Source organism: Psammomys obesus, unplaced genomic scaffold (genome assembly GCF_907164565.1).
Source record: "Psammomys obesus unplaced genomic scaffold, mPsaObe1.curated_primary_1811, whole genome shotgun sequence".
Classification (NCBI taxonomy): Eukaryota; Metazoa; Chordata; class Mammalia; order Rodentia; family Muridae; genus Psammomys; species Psammomys obesus.
The window spans coordinates 20,849,515-20,864,933 of NW_026595981.1; the positions used below are offsets into that span (position 1 = coordinate 20,849,515).

At 44.9% G+C, this 15,419-nt stretch overlaps 1 protein-coding gene across 1 annotated transcript in view; it reads left to right on the top strand.

Moving 5' to 3' along the window:
• Positions 1-15,419, top strand: part of Skap1 (src kinase associated phosphoprotein 1) — a 281,034-nt gene that overhangs the window by 240,151 nt on the left and 25,464 nt on the right. Inside the window, exons 10-11 of the mRNA XM_055620131.1 lie at positions 6,032-6,076; positions 13,942-14,042. Coding sequence (XP_055476106.1) covers positions 6,032-6,076; positions 13,942-14,042 — 146 coding nt within the window. The remainder of the gene's footprint in view (positions 1-6,031; positions 6,077-13,941; positions 14,043-15,419) is intronic.

Genomic DNA, 15,419 nt, shown 5'->3' on the forward strand with positions numbered 1-15,419 from the left:
GCCATGTGGTTTCTCTCTTGATCCTCTCTTCTCTTGCTCTCTTGGTCCTTCCTCTCTATCAGGGCACCCCCTCTTTCTTCCCCTCCCTTTCTCTTTCCCTCTCTCTCTCTCTCTTTCTCCCCATCATGTCCTGCTCTACCTTCTCTCCCTCTCTTCATATCCACCTAATAAACCTCTTCTATGGAAGATCTGTTGTGAGCCTCATCATGACTTAAGTGGTCCCAACACCCATGACCACTGCTTTTGTGCCTTGAGTGGGTCCCCGTAGGCTCTTTTCCTTCTGTCTAGCAATCCTACATTCCCTGCTAGTCCTTGTGGTTATAAATTAGAACAAAACAAATCCAAGCCCAAAACACAAAAGAGTCAGTGCCATTCCCAGCCTCCTCCTAGCCTCCTGGCTTCTTCTCTTCCTCATCCCTGCTCTCTATCTGTCTGTTTATCTATCTATCCATCCATCCATCTTTCTTTCTTTCTTTCTTTCTTTCTTTCTCTCTATGAATCTATTCATCTACCTATCTATTTATCTACCTACATACATACATATCTATCTATTTATCTATCTATGTATCTATGAATCTTTCCATCTACCTACCTATTTATCTATCTACCTACATACATATATATCTCTCTATCTCTATCTGTCATCTATCTATCTATCTATCTTCCTACCTACATACATATCTATCTCTGTCTATCTATCTGTCTGTCTGTCTGTCTTCCTACCTACCTATCTATCTACCTTACACTCTGAGCAGCAGCCAAGGGGGCCAGCTGGAACCACACTGTGTCTTTTACCTAGCATGCCCCTCTAGTCTCTTCTATGAAGTGCTGCATGTTCTGCTCAGGTGCATCCTCAGACGTAACACCCTCTCAGACACCACTGAAACTGAGCTCTGCCTCTGCTCCTGCTGGTTTGTATTCATGTCTTTCTCCCAGATTAGTGGATACTCAGTTATTGTTTGTAGAATTAAGTTCTATGCCTTTCAAGTGTCGATATTAGCACAAATTGAGTTTAATATCTCAGAATAGAATGGACAGATTGAGAGGTGACAGTTGAAATTACACAGCAGAGGATAAGTGAGTTCTTAGCCTCTTGCTCAAACATTCTATCGTTGTCTGGAGAGTTGCAGGGGCCTGTAGCTCACCTGGGCATGCCAGGGAGTGGCTCATTTCTATTCTTCTGGACGTTCCCTTTGCACATCAAGTTTCCCCGTCTTTCTCCTGCACCTGTCACCAGAGCACCCTGACATCTGGCTGCACATTAACACGCTCGGCATCTTTTAAAGCTGTTGTCACTTCCTCGCTTAGGGGAAATGCTTTTCCCTCTCTTTGATGGAATCGTCTCTCCCCTATTATTCTTTCTGGTACCAGTTTAGACGACGTCAAGGGGTGGGTGCCAGAGCCACACCTCAGGAAGGACTCGGGTGTCAGAGCAGCCGGCACCCCTCTGTCCCTCCTCGGTGGATTCAGTGTCCTGTTCCTCTCAGCCTCTCATTAGTGTCCCTGACACCGTGCCAAGAATGTTGATTGAAATCGACTCTCCGGATACGGATGCTCATTTGTGATGCCCTGTGGTTCCCTCACATGTCCACACGGTTAACAGAATCTTCTTCAACTGTTTTCCCAATCGAGATGAGATATTTGGGAATCAAGTAGAGCATTTAATGTAATAAGTGGGCAGTAATCTTCAGAGGTTAATTTGTTTAAAGCCTGTGTAAGATTGGGGTCCCATATGCCCCGTTAGGAGCAAGGACCATTATAATCTATTACTGTTTAAAGTTGAGCTAGCACATAAATTTTAATTCACTCTCAAATGAAGATGTATTTCCATAGACATAATGCTAAAATGCCTAATAATATTCTTATAAAGAAGTTCAATGAGCTCTTTAACCTAAATATATATATACATATATATATTTTTTTTTTCAAAATGGTCTTTTAAAACAAAAATCTCAGGCCAACAAGATGCCTCGGTAGGTAAAGATATTTGTCATCAAGCCATATGTCCCCCATGGTGGAAGGAGAGAAACATCTTTCCCAAGTTACCCTCTCACCACCACACATACCTTGATGCATCTGAGCACACAGACTCACACCCTAAAATGTATGGGTAACACTAAAGCCCATTTGTGCAAAGTAGCAAAAATATGAAATTTAACTCCCTAGCCCAGCTCTCTTTTTAAGAAAAAATGCCTTTAAAAAAAAAAATCCCAGTTACGATATAATTGGCTTGGACCTTGGACTTTGGACCTTGAGAGATACGAGTCTAGTTTCACAGAAGGGTCTGTGATCAATTATACCAAACCCTCAGTAGCTAAGAAAGTGCCAAGAGCTGTGCTGTAGAAGCTACTAGCCGTAGCTGTAACCAGCTGTAGAAGGGGCTTTCTCCACTGTGTACCAGGACCCTCAATCCTCCACTGTGTGCCAGGACCCCACCCTCAGGCCTCCATCCCATCCTCAGTCCTCCGCTGTGTGATGGGACCCCCTCCTCAGTCCTCCATCCTGTCCTCAGTCCTCTGCTGTGTGATGGGACCCCACCCTCAGCCCTGCAGAGACCCTGAGACATAGCCCACACCCAGCAACAGGAAGGCGTCCTAACTGGAGCCGCCAGAGGACAAGGAAGACACAGCAGAAGTGGGGACAGGAGCTTCCCGTTCACATCCATCACCGTAGGGCCTGGAAACGGTGGCAAATAATACACCATGCTTAATGGCCAGCATTTTTCTTTCTAGGTGACTCCAAAGCTGCAACGGAAATCAGAGAATCTGTTCTGGGAGTGAAGTGAACAGAGCATACTTTTTTTTTTTTTTTTTTTTTTTTTATCATGACTAGATTAAGTGCTATTGCCTGAAAGGATAAAGGAATCAAGGTTTAGTTTTCATTTTTATCATTGCAAATACATTTACATTCCCCTGTTTCACAAATGCAAAGAGCAGGCAGGGCCACTTTCAATAATTTATTTTAAAATCAATGCTAATGAGGTTATGTCTCGTCAGTGGCCGAGTTTTACAATAAAGTCTGATTTATTTAGAAAAGATCTTTGGTGCAGCTTCCCATCTAATGGCAGTGGGAAGGAGGTGGAGCAGCAGGCACGGTGACCCCCCAACTTCGGATCCAATTTGTAATTCACAGCGGAGATCTGACCCAATTTACATTGATTAGAATTGGGAGAGAGAGACAGCTGCGCGCGCGGACAGCAGAGGTAGAAGAAACGCTTTCTGCAAAAAGAGCCTAAGCGCGGGGCTTTATTGGTCCATGTGACGGAGCTGTTTGAGACCAGGAAAAGAGCCGCTTTGCTGTCCAAACTCTTGGGCGTCTCTGCCAAGAGGGTGCACCAACTCATGCTCTGTAATGGTCAGCCCCACGGCGGAAAGGGAAAGCATCGCAGCAGAAGAAGGGGGGGAGAGGCTAGTAATGAAAAGACAGTGTGGAAAGAGTGATGCTTACTATGATTTGTTCCCATGTGCCCTGTTCCCTACATTTGATTTCACTCCTCCATCACCTCGCATCTTCGTTCCTTGAGGTAGGGTCGGGATCACTACAGCTGAATGAGGGAGAAAGTCCCTGCTGCTGGACCTTACAAGAAAATAAGAATCCTTCAAAGGGCTAGAGAGTTGGGCTCAGCAGTTAGGAGCATTGGCGGCTTCTCCAGGGACCAGGGTTCAATTCCCAGTACCCACATGGCAGCTCACAAATGTCTGTAACTACAATCCAAGGGGATCTAACATCCTCTTCCGAGGGTACCAGGCACACATGTGGCGCACATACATATGTACATCTGAGATAGTCATACACATAAAATAATCAACTATTTTTAAAAGATTCCTTCAAAGTGTTCCTTTTCCTCAGGATTATAGGGCAAGCATGTAAGCATGTGTGTGTGCCTGTATGTGTGTGTGTGTGTGTGTGTGTGTGTGTGTGTGTGTGTGTGTCTGTATCTTTAATCTTAGTCACAGGTGAGTTACTTCTCCAGAATACTAAACTCTTAATTTTTATTTTTCTGAGAAACAGTATCATACTTTATAAACAAAGAGCCAAGCAGCCAAGCAGTAGTTTGTGTTTGTTTGTTTGTTTGTTTGTTTGTTTGTGACAGTCTTACTTGTAAGCCCAGGCTGACTTTGGACTCATTGAAATCTACCTGCCTCTGCCTCCTAAGTGCTGGGATTAAAGATGTGGTCTACCACACCCGTTCTAAATTCAGGGGTGGAGGGTTTTTGTTGGGTTTTGGTTTGGTTTGGTTTGGTTTGGTTTGGTTTGGTTTGGTTTGGTTTGGTTTGGTTTGGTGTGGTGTTAGTTTTTTTGTTTTTTATTTGTTTGTTTGTTTGGTTGGTTGGTTGGTTGGTTGGTTGATTGGTTGGTTGGTTGGTTGGTTGGTTGGTTGGTTGGTTGGTTGGTTGGTTGGTTTTCCAAGAGAGAATTTCTCTGTGTGGCTTTGGCTGTCCTGGACTCACTTTGTAGACCAGGCTAGCCTCAAACTCACAGTGATCCTCCTGCCTCTGCCTCTCAGTGTTACCACCCCTGGCTAAAGTCAGGTATTTTTAACGGTCCGTGGTGGCCTAATATATTTTGTGCTGTTTCTTCTTTCTTTTGATCTTAGAATTTACTTTGTCAAATCTGACATTTTTACAAAGGTTAGAAGGAGAATGTTCCCTGGCCATCTCCTCAAAGATTCCATTTAATGGTGCAATTGTGGAGATGTAAGACAAGTGTGTGAAAAAAGAGGAAGTAAGATATGCCCAGGAAAAGCTGAGTAGTCAGCCCTCAAAGCATTGCTTACTGTGTCCTATCCTCTGTGTGTCTGTCTGTCTGTCTGTCTCTCTGTCTGACTGTCCATCTGACTGTGTGTGTGTGTGTGTGTGTGTGTGTGTGTGTGTGTGATAGAATAAGAGAAGAGGGGATGGGTGATGAAAAAGAATAACGAACCTACTTCTCCCCCCATATCTGTATATATAGATTATAATTCTGTATTACAAAAAAAAATGGAAATTTTAAATGCGACTCTAATGCACATGCACTCTTTATAAACATCCAGTTCCTTTTGTATCAAGTAGTACAAAGCCTGAGATGAAACAGGTTAATGAGGGTAAGAAACTTGCACCAATCACGTTGTGACTTTGGCCATATAAACACTTGACTGGAGTTAGACACTAGCATTGACTTAGAACCCATTGTGAATCCACGGCAATTAATTAAAAGACCATTCCATCTGCCCTCAGGAGCCTATACTCTAATGAACAAGGCAGGCTGAATAAAAACAGTAAAAAAAAAAAAAAAAAAAATAACTACAGGCCTCAAGTACTAGGAACATAAAACTATGTACATGACCAGCCTCCCATACAGCTGAACAAAAACGACTACGTTAAAGACTAATTAATCACAGAAGGTTTAAAACCCACTTCCAATCAACACACACACACTAACTCTGGGGTGACTAAAACCAAAGAAGATGCCAGCATTGCAGATAAGAAATACAAGCAAGAAATCCACAAAGGAAAAAGAAATAAGAATTGAGGAAAAGAGTCGGCTCTAATGATAAGCCCTTTGGTGAATCAATAGATTTGAAGCTTCACCAAGGCTGGAACTTTAGCACACTGGTCTGTTGTTGTGTCCCCTGTTCCTAGTGTAGCCTCTTGTACATAGAATGTACTTCATAGTGTTTGAAAATGAATGGTGACTAGAAAGGCAAGGAGAGGGTTTGCAGGTGAGAGACAATTGAAAGGGGGAAAAAACAAGAAAATGTGTTAATTAAACAGCCCTTGAAGGAGAGAGTTCCCTAACTAGACAGGATAACATGTGCCTGTAATCCCAGCTCTTGAGAGACTAGGGTAACGGGATCATGAGTTCAAAGCCAGGCTGGGTTCCGTTAGCAAGACCCTGCTTAGCAACCCAAGAAAGAAGAGGAGGTCAGTGAGCTCAGAGAAAGGTGACCCCTCAAAAGAAAGAGCATGAAGACCAACCCCCTCCCACACACACACACACACACACACACACACACACACTGATGGCTAATGATGATCATTTGTCCCCTCAGATGAAGACCGTGAACTTGAAGAGGATGCCCGAGGCAGTCATGGAGGTAAACGACACGGTTGCACAGCACTGGGCGGGGCAATGGAGCTTCCGGCTTGAGAAAGCGCTACTGTTCCTGGACTCTCTAGTGAATAGAGAGCCCCGGCACGTGACCCCCAAAAGCCCAAAATAGAGTGACTGGATAGAGAAGTGCCTTAACTTTAAAAGCAGGCACCCAATCACGTTAATCGATGTCCTAGCACGGCCGAGATTTGTCTTCAGAAGGTGGGAAGCCGAAGCAGATATTTTTTTTTTTCCCCTATCAGTGTTTCTTAAATCAGTGCAGTGAAAATAGAATTGCCTCATCTCTAAGAGATCAGAGGATTGAGAATGGGAAGAATGGAAATGTCTCCTCTCCGAGAGGCCTGGAGATTGCAAGTTGAGAGGGGAATGGAAATGTGTCAGATCTGAAAAGTGAGCCCCAGGGTGAAGGATAGAAGGACAGGGAGGAACGCTGACCTCTGATGGGCTGGTTTGATTCCAGGCACATTGGGAAATGAATATGTAACAGGTTTGTTGAATACGAAATTACATCCTATGCATCCCAGACTGTTAGCCGTGCTTCAGGCTGTTAGCCAGCCCATCCCTCCTAAGGTCATGTGCCCCTGGGAGTCTCCTTAAGAGGCCCAAGGGCTTACTCCCTCTGCACGTTGCTTGGGCCACCTCAAGGACATTCATTCCATCAGCAGAGTTGGATTCTGGACTGATTTAAATAGGAGATTTTTAACCCCCCTGTGTCTACGAAAATCTCTAGCTTAGGAGCGTTTTCCCCGTTTCCCTCCCTGCTCTCGGTTTCTCTGGCCCCGTTTCTCAGTGTCCTCTTGCCTCTCTCCTTTGCTTCTGACTTTTATTCTCACTTGTAGTCATTCACCAAAGCCTCTTTTCTGTTTTCAGTCTCTGCAGGAAATGAATGTGGGAGGGGAGAGCAGAGGAGGGGAAGGGGCAGAGGTCAGAGGACAACTTCTGGTGTTGGTCTTGGGTCTCTGCCTTCTACTTTGGCACGGGCGGAGTGCCTTTGTTGTTTTGCCAGTGCAGTGGTTACCTGGCCTGCTGGCCCACGACCTGCTACCAGGATTCTTTAGTCTCTCATCTTGCCATGGAAAAGCTGGGATTACACACATGTGTAACCTTGCCTGACTCCTAGATGGACTCTGATAATTAAAACTTAGTCTTCGTGCTTGCTGGACAAGTACTTTTTTCTCACTGAATCAGTCATATTTCCCTCCCCTGCAGGAAGTGACTTTGAGGTTTAGTGAAGGGCTCTGGATTGCAAATATCCGGCTTCTTCCTGAGAAGAAGGAAGACAGCCAGGGGCCTCAGAGGTCACAGTACCAAAAAAGGGAAAGCATGCCGGAGGCTTAAGCTTCAAGGGTGTTAGCGCCTGATGATTAGCACATGGCATTATGTCCTCCAAAACCTGATTTCTGAAGTTTTGGCTGTGCGCCTCGGCCTTTAACGGCTGAGCCAGCTCCCCAGCCCTGAAACCTAATTTCTGCTGTTTTCTACTCGCCATACAAAATTCCAACAGAAAATCGGTTCTGACCAAGCATGTCCTCAAGAAGGCTTTTCTCAGCCAACTTCCATCACCAGCACAGGAAGAAACACCCTCAATACAGGCACCTTGTTGATAACTGCAACATTGTATGAAACTCCATTCAGGAAGTGACAGTCTCCTGGCAAAGTCTAGCATTCCCGCCCAGGCTCCTCCCTCCTCTCTCTCTCCCTCTCTCTCTCTCTCTCTCTCTCTCTCTCTCTCTCTCTCTCACTCTTTCTCTCCTTCTATCTGGGAGGTGACTTATTTTTTAGCCATCCCAATAACTATAATTCAAATAGAATGTTTTTTTGTTGTTGTTGTTGTTGTTCCTTTTGTTCCCTATACTTTCTGCCTCCCAAATAGGTGTCATTAACATAAGGCTAGCTCTAAATATGTTTCCGTGGCTTGTGCTTCCCACCAGTTAAAATGATTGGTGACTTGGCGATTAAAAAGCAGGAGGACTTTCCGCTCTCCCTGCAGAATCTGAGGCAGGGATTTTTCTTATTTGTGTTTACTTATTTATTTATTGAATTTATATAGTGCCTCTTCTCCAGAGGAGCTGTAGACGCCGCAACACATATGTAACTTCCCAACGCCACCTCACAACAGAATATAGAGATCTGGAGGGAGGGCCAGCAGCCCCAATTAAGGCCTTTAAAAGGCTGGGACAGAGTAAATTCTTAGAATGGTCATACATGACCTGTGTATGTTCGCTTCTTCTCATTTCTCTCAGGTGGTATGTGTTTGGAAGGGAAAGCTTCTTTAAGCGAACTGGCCTGTCCCAGGTGTCTTTCCCCCTAAGGTGCTATGGCTGATGCATCCGGGAACTCCTCTCCTCTACCCCACAGACCCTGTCATTTGATGCTACACGTTCCTCTGACGGAACTGCTAACATTTTTCAAGCCGGGCTCCAGATCTTATCTGAAGAAGGAGGGAGGAAACAGAATTCAGTTTATCCTTATTGAGTGTTAATGACCCTGTGAGATGCAATTTCTTTTATTTTATTCTGTTACCTAGAAAATCTATCACAGCCTTGTAGTATTGATTGCTCAATCTATAAAGAGCTCGCTTTACAGCATGACTGTTAGTAACACGGTTACTTTAATGAGTGACTCTTCAACACCTCAGATTTTCTCTAAATTCCAGCTTGGCAGTCCCATGGTGGGGCTAACACTGAAGGTCTTTAGTGGTGAGATCATATTTTCCTGCCTCGCTGTGAGAAACTTCTGGGTAGCCCAAAGCAAGACTCACTCTGGGATGTTTGTGTAAAATTTTCCTTTGCCTGGGTGTGCCATGCTTGTGGAAACACAGGTCACCCTTAGACACATCAAAGAAGGCCAAAGAAGGCCTTGGAATGGGGTTTTCTTCGCTCTGCCTCCGTCTCTCTGGCTCTGTCTCTCTGTCTGGCTCTGTCTCTCTGTCACCGAGTGTATCTCTGTATGTTTGTCTGTGTCACTGTTTGTATCTATCTCTGTATGTTCTTGTTTGTCTCTCTGTCTCTGTTTCTCTTTGTGTGTTTCTGTCTGTTTCTCTGTCTCTGTGTCGTGTGTGTGTGTGTGTGTGTGTGTGTGTGTGTGTGTGTGTGTGTATGTCTGCCTCTCTGTCTCCAGAGACCAGGCAACCCAGGCATGGTCTTAGAAGCATCCAATCATGTCAGAGGAACAGAAAAGTTGTCATTCATAGGCTTTCTCTCCTGGTGACCCTCTGAAGGCCCACTGTGGTGCCTACCCACAGAAAACTCCTGCGCCACATAAAAGGGAGGACACAGGCTCCTGCAGCTCTTACCCTTGGTTTTTCCAGGAGCAACCATGAGCGGAGCATCACGTAGCTAACATTTTATCCCAGTAAGACGGGAACAGATGAGGTGAGAATCAGGACCTGCGATCGCTCCCCATGTATAAATCATACTTAGCAAAATTAAGGGGCATAATAATTCCATAACTCAAGATGAAATGGGCTTGAACGTAAGCAAATGGTGTTGAAAATGAGCAAAAAAGCTACCGTTCCTGCCCTGGTGCCACAGTGGGTGGTGCCTGGTGAGTTTCTTCAAGCCTCTGAAACGGTTCCGGAAGTGGCAGTGGGCGTCGGCTTTGAGCGTGCTCAACATGGCGGCCCTGCCTGGCTTGGCTCAGGCTAGAGCATTCCAAGCCACAGAGTCTTTGGTCCAGCTCTCACTGGGCCCTGCTCTGGTAGGTTTGTTTTCCAGGTTTTGTCTGCTGTCCCTAATTTAAACGGCTGTGCCTAACACCAGCCCTCACTGACACAGCCCCTTTCCTCCTCAGGGAAATGGAAATAGCACCCTAAACTGCCTTGAGCCTCTTTTCCCTGGCCACAACTTGAACTCTGGAGCTACCCAACGTCCCCCAACATCAGCTAAACTCTTGGGGAACAGTCATCCTCTGTAGAGGACAAGGAAAGCCAGATCGGTGTCCTGGCCTGTTGGCTCTGTCACTAGCTAGTAAGGCCAGCCCAGACTTCATCGCAGAGGAGATGCCTAGTCACAGGTCACAAAGAATCAGGTGTGCAATGGCGTACGATTCCTCATGAGCACCTGAAAAAGAGAAGAACAATTCCCTGCGACACTTCGTTCGCTCGAATCTCAGCCTCCCTTGCGTGGGATCAGAAAGAATAAGACACACTCCCCGCCCCCCCCCTCCATTTTCTCTAGAAAAACTCCTTCCCAGCTTTGCTAGCAATTTAAATGCAGTGATCATAGCCATTAGCTTCCCTATCATTGTAATTGTTGTTAATTGTTATAACTGTTTTAGTTATTAGTGTTGTCATTATTGCTCTGGGTCCTCTGTCTGTTTTATGCTGAATATATTAGAGCTTTTGCTTTTGAATTACCAGGCTTTATTTAGTGCAGAGTTACGTGGTTTTGGAGAGACATTGAGAAATGCTGGCATTAAGCTTTATTCTTTTGTTTTTCATTCCAAATGGACAGACTGGAAAAAAAAAATAATTAGATGGAATAATGTCCTCAAAATGAGAGTGAGGATGTTTTGAATTAATTAACTGGTCAGAAGATTGCATCATTTCTGACTTAGGCTGTTGCCAGTGTGGTGGAAACCTGACGGAGCCGAAATCCAGTCCACTGAGGCAAGCCCTGCTTTCAGGCTCCTAACTCCTTCCGCTACCCCTATAGGAACCAACATCTGCTCTCCTTCTCCTGTCTGGGGATGAGCCAAAAAAGCTGGCTTAGGGCACAGCTGAGCTCACCCTGCAGACTCACAGACCTTCGCGAATGAAGTCTTGCTCATCCTAACCACTTCCCAATTTCAAGGGCCTTCTGTGACACTCAGCGTGTCAGTGGAGACAGCTGAACTTCAAAGAATCCTCCCCTGACTCCTAAGACTCTGCTAAGTTCCCTCTTACACACAGCATTCTCGACCTTGCCGTGGTCCTGAATACTGGTGTGATGATTCTGTTCCACAGTGCCTCCCTGGCTTGAGGATAGCCTTGAGAGCAGGGACTGTGTGTGCCCAGTGTGGAACCCCCAGCATCCAGCACAAGTCCCCGGTATTCAGTCAAGTGTTGTGCCCAGGCGTGACGGATGCCGAGGGATGAATTCATGAAGTTGCCTGTACACGGATGTATGAATATGAATCGTACGAGTTAAACAGGGACCTTGCAATATGGAGTCCAACCTTATCTAGCTAAAAAATGACTCCCTGATTGATCTCCTTAATAGCGAAATACCTCTGTCTAGATAGAGTGGAGTACAGTCCCTGTTTTAGCCATATCAGTCTGCTTAACTTTGTCTTTGTCATGGTCCTTAATCCTTTTTTTTTTTAATATTTTATTTAATTTTATTTTACACGCATTAGTGTGAAGGTGTCAGATCCCTTGGAATTTGTGTTATAGACAGTTATGAGCTACCGTGTTCGTGCTGGGAATTGAACCCGAGTCCTTTGGAAAAGCAGACAGTGCTCTTAACCACTGAGCCGTCTCTCCAGCCTTAACCTTGGGCAGGCTGTCTCCTGGGTCCCTGAACACCCAAGGCCTTTTTGTATTCTTTGTGACTTAGAAGGCTCATGTCTTCCCTCTATGGCAGATTGAACCTGTCTCCCTGTACCGTAGCTTCTTATGTTTCGAGACAGGGTCTCTCTCATTCTATGTAGTCCAAGCTAGTCTTGAGCTCACCTTGCAGCCAAGATTAGCCCCAAACTCAGAGCACTCCTCCTGCCTCAGCCTTCTGATCACCGGGATTATGGGTGTGAGCACTGTGCCTGGTTTGTACTATGCTTTTAGCTTAGGTCTTTCCCCGGGGATTTTCCTCCGCCATTGTCAAATCCTGGTAGGAATCTCATAAGGTTCCATAGGAACTGTCTCCTACCCTAGCACACTGTGGGGAGCAGAGACTCAAAGGGACTATGCACTAGGCCAGAAAATGCCAACACAGCTCTGTCAGCCTTTCTACCATTCATAAGTAGCTAGATTGGGTTTTTTAAAATCTGTTTTTATTTTTTTTAAAAAAAATTTTTTTAATGATTTTCCTCTGCCATCTACAAATCCACAAAGAATATTGATGTCCATTGGCTTCTCATTCCTAGACTTAGTCAAACTCTTGGGGTGATTTATAAACTCCCTTTACAACTGAGAATGGATAGCATATCCTCTGGGGAAACTGCCATCGCTTTTCAAGGTCGATATTTCTCTATCATTTCATGCACTGATGTCTCCAAAAAAATATATGCTTTCTCTTTTCAACTGTTAGCAGTTTTCTCCCAGTATATTTTTCTTCCCAACATATTCTTAAGTCGACGGCAGAAGGTTTCCTTGGCAGTTGTTTTGTTTGCTGCCCTCTATTGTCTGCTGCGGAGACAATTTTCTGTGCAAAGAGAACACGCCCCAGCCTCTGCTGTTGACATTTTTATTTCTATTTGCAATCTGCTCCCAACCAAATGAGTCAGTCTGTCCTCTGCCTTTGTGCGCTTTAATACGCCTAATAAAGTCTTTTGCAAAGACATACAGGGGATTTGTTCCACTGTGCCTCTGTTACTTGAATTATTCATACGTTAGGAACAAATTGGGGAGGGAGCAAGTACGGCCAGGTCCTCTGTGCCCCACTGACCGCTTGCTCCCCATCTGTTCCCATCATGAGCATCCTTAGAACCATGGTGAGAGGGTCCAGACAAGCTCAGACAAGGTAGGCATCACAAGACAGAGTCCCCAGAAATCACACACATTTCTCGTTTTGATGGTCAAGACAAGAGTGTCACAGTGAAAGCCGGGCTGGCTTGGAATTCACAACCCTCCTGCATCAGCCTCCCAAGTGCTGGGGTTACAGACCTGTACCAGCCAAAAAGAAAAAAATCACTTAGATGTTTAACTATATCACAGGTCTCCTGAATCCCATCAATCAAATTCCACCTTTGGCAGGTGCTTGGCTCACAGCTCTCGAATGGACCGTTCTAAGAAACAAGGAGTATCCCTGGTCCAGTGGACATTAGCTCTCCTGCCACTCAAGTCCCCAGATGTTCTCCCACTGTAAGCTAGTGTTTAACCTTTCCGGGTAGAAAAGGATCAATAGGAATTCTTCATTGTTAAGAATCGATGGCTGTCCTGTGGCATCATTGCCATCTAGTCTGGCTGAGAAGCCCAGTAAATCTCGGCAGTGCTTTCTAAGGCTTAGTTTGGTGTCTTCAGTTGCTTTCATTTTTAATGCAGATCACTTTGGTTTCTGCTCCCCGGGGGGGCTTGCAGATAAATCTTGGCAGACATGTTCAGGGTCTACAAATGAGATGCTGGAAAAGGGCCAGGCCACCCAGAATTTAGTTGTAATGGATGAGACACCCCCATGGCTCCACTTAAAGACTGGGCTATCCATTTCAGCATTTATTGGTAACTACCTCATGAGGTACCTGGGTGGGAAGCGCCTGGGATGGCGCCCCGGTGTAACAGGAGGCCAAAATGGGAGGCGTGACGCAGGAGCATGCTGGCTGATCCACCGTCTCTCGCAGGAGGGTCTGTTTCTTCAGCTGCATAAAAAAGTGATACGCTCGGGTGTTTAGATGCCCTGGATCAAGAAAGTCTAGTGGGAAACATCTTCGTGCTGCTTGTTTGCAAACCAACTGAGAAATTATGTGCCTGATTTTCTTCTATTAATAAATACATCCATTATCATATTGTTTGAGTAGAATTCCTACTAGGGGTGATCTGTAAATATTTCATGTGAGTTAATGATCTCCTCCTCCCATAGTCCTTTGCTCATATCGAGTGTTTGTCATCTGGGGCCCCCTGAATCTTAAGCTTCCTAGAGGCTGTATCAGAACCCTGGTTTCCATTTGCAGCCAAACTGACTCCTTTTATCTTTGCTCTCTCTTCTCTTTGATTAGTGGACTATGCCAATTATTACCAGGGCCTATGGGATTGCCATGGTGACCAGCCAGATGAACTGTCCTTCCAACGGGGTGACCTCATCCGCATTCTGAGCAAGGTAAAGATGTGGAGTATAGGCCTTGGATCCAAAGTCTATGTTTTTGCTCCTGTTAGTGTAGCTACCGTAACCAGAAGAATCCTGTGTCGTAACACCTTTCTCTGTGAGGCTCTCCTTACACACAGATCAAAATCTCCTTTAATCTATAATTGTTCAGGAAATCTTTTAACTACAAATTCAGGCCCAGGAACCATTTTTTTACATTTAAAAAATACCCTAGAGCAAATGTGAACATACATATATTTAATGAAGTAGCTTCACTTCTAAAATTATGCCAATCAAAAGTCAATGTTTTCCGAGAACTTACGGCACATTAAAGGTCATGCTGTGTACATAATTTATTACCATATAGTAGTATTGAAAACATTCTGACTAAGTAAACTAGATTTTTATTTCATTTACTGATAAATGAGATGATAATATAATTACCTGTGGGAGGAGGAGTCAGAACCAGTTAGCTCAGTTGGTCTGAGCTGCTGCCGATAAGACTGACCTGCTACATCCAATCCCACACAGCCCAGCTAACTGTATTCTCTTCTTCAGGCATAAGTTAACCCCTAGGCTCAGCTAACACATACTATTGTTGAGCATAAAGCAACAGAGGTTGGTTTGTTTGTTTGTTTGTTTGTTTGTTTGTTTTTAGGGATGGGTTATTGCCTGTCTATCATAATGAGAAGAATTTTCTAAAGTTGTAGGCTATCGTTTGAGGGAATAACTGATCATCATCCTTGTAAAACAAACAAACAAACAAAGACCGCATGTTCTATACAGCCAGACCAAGACAACATCCTAAGAGGATTTACCATAGAAGCCCATGAGTATCTACAAACATGGTTTGAAACAGGCATAATTTGCCCTTTAATTGCGTGTATGTGTACTCCATGGAGGAAAAGGGAAAACGCACTGTATTATTATTAATGCCACATTTGCTATAACTCTTTATTCTGTGACTGATCTGCTTGTGTTGAAAGGCGCCATGAGCTTATCTGGGCACAGCGGCGCATACATGTAATCCGAGCGCTCAGGGAGGCAGAGGCAGGCAGATCTCTGTGACTTTGAGGCCAGCCTGGTCTACAGAGTGAGTCCAGGGCTGTCAAGGCTGCACATAGAAATCCTGTCTCGAAAAACCAAAGGGAGAGAGAGAAGATAGAAAAAAAAAATGTGCTGTGAGCTCCTTTACAACAGACCAAGGGGCAGGCGAAAAGTCTCAGTGGGTAAAGGCACTTGCTGCCAAGACGAAAGACCTGAGTTTCACCATATCCCAGAGACGCGGTGAAAGGAGAGAACTGACCCCTGAAAGTTATCCTCTGGCCTCCACAGGTGCACTGTGACACACACACACACACACACACACACACACACACACACACACACACA